At 50.3% G+C, this 8985-nt stretch overlaps 2 protein-coding genes across 3 annotated transcripts in view; both read left to right on the top strand.

Annotated features, from left to right (window-relative positions):
- Positions 1-2639, top strand: part of PSME3 (proteasome (prosome, macropain) activator subunit 3 (PA28 gamma; Ki)) — a 19519-nt gene extending 16880 nt beyond the window's left edge. Inside the window, exon 7 of the mRNA XM_012656645.1 lies at positions 374-2639. Within this exon, the coding sequence (XP_012512099.1) occupies positions 374-454 (81 nt within the window). The 3' untranslated portion in view covers positions 455-2639. The remainder of the gene's footprint in view (positions 1-373) is intronic.
- Positions 2640-3494: 855 nt separating this feature from the next.
- Positions 3495-8985, top strand: part of AOC2 (amine oxidase, copper containing 2 (retina-specific)) — a 29228-nt gene continuing 23737 nt past the window's right edge. Inside the window, exons 1-4 of one of the 2 annotated variants that reach the window (XM_012656692.1) lie at positions 3495-5082; positions 7070-7274; positions 7594-7723; positions 8048-8314. In XM_012656692.1, the coding sequence (XP_012512146.1) occupies positions 3495-5082; positions 7070-7274; positions 7594-7723; positions 8048-8314 (2190 nt within the window). Of the gene's footprint in view, positions 5083-7069; positions 7356-7593; positions 7724-8047 lie in introns of those variants that run through there. The other variant, XM_012656691.1, reaches the window with a different exon arrangement.

Here is an 8985-nt window from a genome sequence, read left to right as displayed (position 1 = left end):
CCACCCTGAATGCAGGCTCCAGAGAGAGTGGGGTTACGCTAAGTCCGCACTTAACATCAGGCATTCCTAGGTTCTTGGAAACTGCAACGTTAAGGGAAACGATGTATAACAAAATCAGTTTTATTTTTCATCAACATTATAACGTTGAACAAAATGACTGTTTGAAACCACATTATTCAAGGACCTACTGCATGTCGTTTTGCTCAAAGTGGCCGTTACCAAGAACCCGTCTATGTGATATTAAGGACTTTATGGGAGTGGGGAATGATTGCTTGAGGATTTGTTGGGTTGGGGGGTCTTGTTTTCTTGGTGAGGTAGGGGATGATTCCCCTGATTCCCCAGGTTGTGATTCTCATGATCCCTCTTCTCCCAGGTCACTCTACATGACATGATCCTGAAAAATATCGAGAAGATCAAACGGCCCCGGAGCAGCAATGCAGAGACACTGTACTGAGGCCAGGGCCAGGGCCAGGGGACTCTGTGAGTCTGGCTCAAGACCGACATTGCCTTGGTTTGTTACGTGACTATCGTGATGGGGAAACTGGCTGGAAATAGTAATCACACCTCTCTGTTTTTAGTTAGAGTCTAATGAAACTCTCATCTAGTTCTGTGATGTGTTTACCTCTTTTTTCAGGCCTCAGGAACTCTTCTATTTCCTTCCCTAATACCCCAGACCCAACCTGTCCTAATTTCTGGAGAATTCCAGGTTTGTGTGTGCAGGATATTGGCACAAGAATACTTGTGTTTTCTCTCTCCTCTCTCCCTACTGTGTCTTGGGCTTTGTGTTTTCTTACTTTTGATGATTAGTTGGTTAGAAGCTGAGGGAACTGGAAGGAAAGTGCTAGGTGTTTTTTAGGAACTGGGGTGACATGGGGACCAGTTTCTCTCTTCCTCACATCAGGTTAATGTCTCTTGCCTCTGTGGGACATTGAATCCTCCCTGCCACAGTTGCCCTGGTGATGACTTAGGGTTTTCCATCTGCATACATCCCACCTTGAACCTGATCATGACAAGGAATACTTCAGGCCTTCAGCGGAGTCCCTAACTCCTTCAGATGTTTTTATAATGGGGATTTTCACATACACTTGTGTGTGTGCATATATATACCCATAGCGACATGCACACACACTCCTTCCAACTCTCTACCCCACATACCCTCCCCCCTCCATGATATGATCCCTGTCACACACATACCCTTCAGGAGGTAATAGTTGTCTTAGATATCATCCACCCAGACATAAGTCTGTGCCCATCCTCCTGATATTATAGCTTTCTGGTGCCCAGGGGGAGTTGGAGTAGAACCAAGAGATGAGAAGCAGAGGGGTTGGGGAAGGCCTTTTCCTCTGTGACTGGGGCCCCTGTTGGCGTTATTGCAAAGGCTCCTGTGACTCTTGGTTGCCTTTTCCCAGGCCAGTTGTAAATTGGGGTTGGAGTGTCTGCAGCTGTGAGGTACAGATGCTGCTGCTCCTGTTGCGCTTTCCCTTTGGGAAATATATCTCTTATTTATAGTATTGTGCTTCCAGGGAAAGCAGTCATTTGTGTGTATATGTGCACGTATACACACACATATACACATTGTGTATGTGGAAATATGCTGGGCAGGTCAAAACCGTAGAAGAGTTGCCTCCTATCTCTTGAATCTTCCAGAGATATCACTTATTGTTACAGCTTTTATGTTAACCCTCATTAGCCCCCAGCTTTTTATTCTACCACTGCTGGAGAGTCGACATCCGCAGTCAGCCTGCCAGTGACTCTCAGTGTGTTTGTGACTTTTATTCTTCCCGTCTCTGTCTTCCAACCCCCAATCATATTTCCATCTGGGATGCATCATTTTTACTCCCAGTATTCTGTAGAGAAGGAGTCAGGATGCTGTCTTCCCACGAATAGTATTCAGTAACAAACCAATTGCATTTTAATTGGGCAGTGCCCCTTCCCACCCTACAGATCCCTTCCAGCTAAAACCCTTCCCTCTTCCCACCATGTGTTTCTCAGTTTCCCTTTTTATTTGTTGGATTGTTCCGCTGCCCCTCTTCCTCACCCTACCACCCTTGGATCGTAATGTAAAATTCTTTTACCATGTCAAGAAATTATTAAAAATACAGGTACTTTGACCTCTTTCTAAAGCCGCAAACCCTGGTGCAGTGCTCTGGTGGCAAGGGACATACTCATCATACTCATGTGTGCACATTTGGACACCCACCTTCACAGACACCTCTAGCCCACCCTATTTTGCATCCCTGTGCCAGTGAAGCTGCCTCTTTTCTCTGGGATAGTGGAAAGACTAAGGCTTCCATCTACGAAGCAAGAGTGGGTCCTTCATTTGTGTTCAGTCTGAATTATGTGAAAGTTAGCTCTTCCCAAACCTGAGCTGCCTTGTCTCCCTCCTTTTCAAGACCCTAGTTCCTTCCTTCCCCGGTTATACCCGTGAATGCCAGTAGAGGCTGCTGTAGTTCCATGTGTAGAGAACTGCCTGCTTCAAGGCATACCCTACCCAGTCATTTTCTTTACCTTATACTAAGTCTCCTCTCTGAAAAATGTCTTAAATTTCTTGAGGAGACTCCTGGTCTTGGTTTTCAAATTACTTGGAGGGCTGCCTAGGAACCTCTGTCCCTCTGAAATAAAGTTTCCTCCACTTGCACTTGCAAGTAGCCTTCTGGTTTCCACTAATCCCTTTATTGTCTCTGCAAAAAGAGTTTTCAGGTCTTGAACAATGGAGGAACATCCCCTCTGTTCTGTTTCAGAAATGAGTACCAAAAGCTACCACTTTGTGAAAGCCTGCCCTGTGTCAGACCTGATGTGCATGATCATGTTTAATCTTCATGAATCTGTATGGTAGTTTTATCCATTCTTTATAGGTGAGACGCGAGATTAATATTTCCCCTAAGGTCACACAGCTTAGGGACCTGCATTGGTGTACAAATCCGATTGCTAATTCCCGGCCCTCAACTACTCCTCCTTTCTCACTGTCTAGATACAAAAGGCCTGAGACTAAATCAAGGGCTTGGCGTTATGCCACAGGCAAAATTCAGTGCTTACTGCTGAACTGGGCGGTGGATCCTGGAACTGCTGGGGTGCAGCACGTGCCAGGAGGTAGGAAAGTGGGCAGTTTAGTGCCTGCATGCGGGACTGGATTGGGATCTGAGGTTTGCATTCTTCCTCAGACCCGTTCTGGGTGGAAGGTGGAGTTTAGTGTTGTTAATTGGATGCCCTGTCATTTGGTCTAAATGATGGGAATCAGTAGTTGGTACTGACTGCTGCTAGTAAGAGTTCAGGGGCAAAGAAGAGGCTGTGCATGTGGAAGTAATGCCTTGAGCCAAACCACAGGACAGAAAATTGGAACAGAATTACATAAATCAAGGTCAGAAATTTCCTGTCCAACCCACGGGGTGGAGTTTGCTCCATTCCTCTCCATCCTAGTGAATATAACCTGACTTGATGTCAGTAACTGGAAGGAGCCGCTGGTAGGACTCTGATTTCAGCTCTCAGCATCCACCATGAATCTCAAGATAGTCCTGGCGTTCCTGGCACTGTCCCTCATTACCATCTTTGCCCTGGCCTATGTCTTGCTGACCATCCGAGGGGGTTCCAGCCAGCCTCCCCGCTGCCCCTCTTTATCTCCCAGTGCCCAGCCCGGGTCACACCCTGGCCAGAGCCAGCTGTTTGCAGACCTGAGCCGAGAGGAACTGACGGCCGTGATGAACTTTCTGACCCAGCGGCTGGGGCCTGGGCTGGTGGATGCAGCCCAGGCTCAGCCCTCGGACAACTGTGTCTTCTCAGTGGAGCTGCAGCTGCCCCCCAAGGCTGCGGCCCTGGCCCACCTGGACAGGGGGAAGGCCCCACCTGCCCGGGAGGCACTGGCCATCATTTTATTTGGTGGACAACCCCAGCCCAACGTGAGTGAGCTGGTGGTGGGGCCGCTGCCTCACCCCTCCTACATGCGGGACGTGACCGTGGAGCGTCATGGAGGCCCCCTGCCCTATCATCGACGCCCCGTGTTGAGAACTGAGTTTGCCCAAATGTGGAGGCATTTGAAAGAGGTCGAGCTACCCAAGGCACCCATCTTCCTGGCTTCTGTCTTCAGCTACAACGGCTCTACTTTGATACCTCTGCATGCCACCCCTCGTGGCTTACGCTCAGGGGACCGAGCTACCTGGATAGCTCTCTACCATAACATCTCAGGTGTTGGTATTTTCCTTCACCCTGTGGGGCTGGAGCTACTGCTGGACCACAGGGCCCTGGACCCTGCCCGCTGGGCTGTCCAACAGGTCTTCTACCTTGGGCACTATTATGCAGACTTGGGCCAGTTGGAATGGGAGTTTAAGGCCGGTCGGCTAGAAGTGGTTAGGGTCCCTTTACCGCCATCAAATGGGGCTTCATCCCTGAGGTCCCGTATCGCCCCAGGTCCTCTTCCCCCTCTTCAGTTCTCACCCCAGGGTCCCCGATACAGTATACAAGGGAGCCTGGTGGTGTCCTCCCTGTGGATGTTTACCTTTGGCCATGGGGTGTTCAGTGGCATGAGGCTTTTTGATATTCGGTTCAAGGGCGAGCGAGTGGCCTATGAAATCAGTGTCCAGGAATGTCTGTCTGTCTATGGTGCTGATTCACCGAAGACGATGATAACTCGGTATTTGGATAGCAGCTATGGGCTTGGCCGTAATAGCCGAGGCTTGGTGCGGGGAGTGGACTGCCCCTATCAAGCCACGATGGCGGACATCCATATATTAGTGGGCAAAGGGACAGTCCAGCTGCTTCCAGGGGCTGTGTGCGTATTTGAGGAGGCCCAGGGACTGCCCCTTCGAAGGCACCACAATTACATTGGGAGTCATTTCTATGGGGGTTTGGCCAGCTCAGCCCTTGTGGTCAGGTCTGTATCATCTGTGGGTAACTACGACTACATTTGGGATTTCGTGTTGCACCCAAATGGGGCACTTGAAGGGCGGGTCCACGCTACGGGCTATGTCAACACAGCTTTCCTGAGTGGGGGAGAGGACAGCCTCCTCTTCGGGAACCGTGTAGGGGAGCACGTGCTAGGGGCAGTGCACACCCACGCCTTCCACTTCAAGCTGGACCTGGATGTGGCAGGTAAGTGCTGAGGGATGATGGTGGAGGGTTGCGGGTGGGCGGAGGGAAGGGAACCCCCCAGATCAAGCTGAGATCTCTGGAAGAGGCAAGAGCAGGCATGCCAGCAACAGAGCAGGGACAGTTGGAGTGTATCCAACTGCAGTCAGCCTGACCCTGGGCTGCTGGGTATCTGGCAAAAGGTGAAAAGGGTTCCCCCGCCCAGCCTCAATCCCCCAGTCCCCTCTGCCTTGCTGCAGTTGCGAAACTAGTTTAAATGTGATGGCTGCGCTTGCCTGCCTGTAGTCTCAAGTGACACTAGGTGGGTGAATTGGCCCGAGGTTGGCTGGGGCTGGAGTAGGGATGCTGCTGCTTCCTAATTCTGAGAGTCAGTGGGGATGGGGAGTGCGGGCCCGAGCAGAGGTTGGAAGGAGTCTGTCTAAAGAGTTTTCAGGGTAGGGGTGGACCTGGGGCATGGAAGTGGGGAATACCATAGCTGGGGGTGGATCCGTAGTATAGTGCCACTCTCCTCATGGGGAGGGCCATCCTCTTCCTGTCACCACAATGCACTTTCCAGGGACATGGCACACATAGGGTAGGCTTGCTGCAGGTATAGAAAGATTTCTCAAGTAGGGCTCAAAGCACAAAGAGGACTTGCTACTCCTGACATTCTGTTGACAACAGAAAATGAACTCATCAAATCACACTTTTAGATCCACAAAGAATAGGAATTCACCTCTGTTTTACAGTTGGGGAAATTAAGGAGGGCAGGGGCGGGGGCAGGGTGTGGAGATGGGGCAGACAGAAAGTGACTGCGCAAGTATGACAACGTAACTAAGCATATTTCTTGTGAAACATTTTCTTGTCCTCGAGTATGAAGACACAGTGTGTGTGTCCACACATGTACGTGCACTTGTGTTTGCCTTTGTAGTGGGGGTGGAGGGGAGGGAGAACTAAGAAAGTAACGATTGAAATGATCGTATTGTTATCTCGATTACTCTTTGACATATTTGGATTGTGACTATTCTGATTGGAGGTTTCCCTTCAGCATTTTTGGCATTACAGACCTTGTTTTGGGAAGTAACATTAGGTAACATTTGTGGGATCCCTGGTTTGTGCAGCCCTGGCTGGTGCTGTGGGGCCAGGGAGGCAGTATCAGACAGGCCAGCGCACAGGACCACGACCTGCAGAGCACTGGCTTCAATGGAGCGAGCACCTCCTGTGCCAGGTGCCCCCACATAGGCCTTCCCATTTAAAGGAAGCAACAGTCTGGACCTGCAGGAAAAAAGTGTATGACCACATGCTGAGCTGGGTGATGCAGGTTATGGATGCAGTAGAATTCCAAAAAGCTCCCAGAAAATTTAAAGAAACGAATGTGCTCATTTCCAAAAATGATTGAAAGTGTACTCCGCCTTATTGAGATACGGTGAAGTCTCAGAGCTGGGAGGAGTATGCAGGGGACCATGGGAGGGGATCGAGTTTTTCCACCTAGCTTCTCCACAGCGAATAATCATTATCCCTTTCATAATTACAAGAATATCACTAGTCAACTGCATGTGCTTTTCTGTTTGTTGAGCACAGCCGTAGAGCAGTGTATGGATTCGGAAAGTAAGAATCAGAGACACGAATTGGTCCAGGTTCTAACTTAGTAGACCCATGCTAACAGAACTAACTCTCTGCAGTGATAGAAATGTTCTATATCTGTGCTGTGGAACAATAGCCACTAGCCATGTGTGGCAACTGGGCACTTTAAATGTGGCTCGTGTGACTGAGTAACTGAATTTTCAATATGAATTTAATTAGCCACATGTGACTGGTGGCTACCCTGTCGGAGAGGGCAAGTTAGAAGAAGACAGGGTAACACTCGCGCAGACCTGGCTCCCAGCACAGCATCTCTGCTGCTCTCTGCTGCCTTTTGTGAGGCCGGTGCAGTGAGCATCCTGAGGAAGACAGGCCTGTTGCAATAGCCTTACCTGGTGTGGAACTCCTCTCCCTTCCCTCACCCTGGCAGGGCTGAAAAACTGGGTGGTAGCCGAAGATGTGGTGTTTAAACCTGTGGCCGCCCCCTGGAGCCCAGAGCACCGGCTGCAGCGTCCACAGCTGACTCGGCAGGTCCTGGCAAGGGAAGACCTGACAGCTTTTTCCTTGGGAAGCCCCCTTCCCCGCTACCTTTACCTGGTTGGCAACCAGACTAACACCTGGGGTCACCAGCGTGGGTACCGAATCCAGATCCACAGCCCCCTCGGCGTACACATGCCCTTGGAGAGCGACATGGAGAGGGCCCTTAGCTGGGGGAGGTGAGGAGGGCCCTGGGCAGTGGGTGGAAGGGAAAGACTGGCCCTCTCCCCTATCCCAGCCCTTGGAGACCCCAACTCAGTGTCCCTGGCTTACCATTTGTCCCTATACCTCCCCTCAGATCCCAGTAGATATGGGGTGGGAAATGGTCTTGCAAAGAATCTGATCTAAAGGACTTCTGGGCCAGTAAAGGCCCTTGACATTTTCTGACACCACCTTCCTACAACAATTCCTGGTCAGGTATCAGCTCGTGATAACCCAGAGGAAGGAGGAGGAGTCGCAGAGCAGCAGCATCTATTACCAGAATGACATTTGGACACCCACTGTGGTCTTCGCTGACTTCATCAACAATGAAACCCTCTTAGGAGAGGTTGGTAGCCCTCAGGGACAGAGGAGAGGGGCTCCTTTGTGCCTGGCATCTTGGCTGCCCAGCCTCTAGCCATAGGTTGGAGACAATGATAGGTTTCCAGTTCTTAGGTTCAGGGACCTAGAAGTTTCCTGATGACCAACACACATCACCCCTCCTGGGGTGAGATTAGCTCTGGGAAGAATACTGACCCTCACCGCTACTGTGTAGGCATGACGCTGGGCAGAGGCAGAAGCCAGGCTGAGGCTGGAGGTTGGGGATTGTAGCCGAAGGGTGGTTCTTCGGGTCTTGCTTCCTTAGTCCTCCAGTTCCTCCCTCTTCCTCCAGGATCTGGTGGCTTGGGTTACAGCCAGCTTCCTGCACATTCCCCATGCTGAGGACATCCCCAACACAGTGACTCTGGGGAACAGAGTTGGCTTCTTGCTCCGGCCCTATAACTTCTTTGACGAGGACCCTTCCATCTTTTCCCCTGGCAGCGTCTACTTTGAGAGGGGCCAGGATACTGGGCTCTGCAGTGTCAACCCTGTGGCCTGCCTACCCCACCTGGCAGCCTGTGTCCCGGACTTGCCCCCTTTCTCCTACCAAGGCTTCTAACCCTGGTTGGGGAGTGGAGGGCGTTAGATACATGTACCTTCCTTGCTGTTTCTTCTTTCCATTCCCTGTCTTTTTTTTTTTTTTGAGACAGGGTCTTGCTCTGTCACCCAGGATGGAGTGCAGTGGCATCATCATGACTCACTGCAGCCTCAATTCCTAGGCTCAAGCGATCTTCCTGCCTCAGCCTCCCAAGCAGCTGGGACTACAGCAGCACACCACCATGCCTGGCTAATTTTTCTTATTTTTTTGTAGAGATGGGGCCTCACTATGTTGCCCAGGCTGGTCTCAAACTCCTGGGCTCAAGAGATCCTCCTGCCTGAGCCTTTCAGCCTCACAAAATGCCGGGCCTGTTCCCTGTGTTTTTATCACACCTGCTGCCCTGACTCCCACCCTCTCAATGTTCCTTAGGAAACAACCTCCTCCCACACTAACTCCCACAAATCCCCATATATCCCTTTGGTTAATTCTGATTTTCTGTTCATTTTTTTAAAATGATAAATTATAAAAAATGATTTTAAAATATTCAAGCACACCATAAACCCTACCACTCAGAAATAGCTGCTGTTCACATTATACCAGACATTTCTTCGTGCATGTGCATTCAAAAGGAAGCGTAGATAGAATTTTGTAAGACAGATGTTATGTGTAATTTATAATAAAAAATTACAAGA

The sequence above is a fragment of the Propithecus coquereli genome, unplaced genomic scaffold (genome assembly GCF_000956105.1).
Source record: "Propithecus coquereli isolate 6110/MARCELLA unplaced genomic scaffold, Pcoq_1.0 Scaffold515, whole genome shotgun sequence".
In the NCBI taxonomy this organism is placed as follows: Eukaryota; Metazoa; Chordata; class Mammalia; order Primates; family Indriidae; genus Propithecus; species Propithecus coquereli.
The sequence above is the reverse complement of the archived record's forward strand: the minus strand, read 5'-3'. Positions and strand labels throughout refer to the sequence as shown.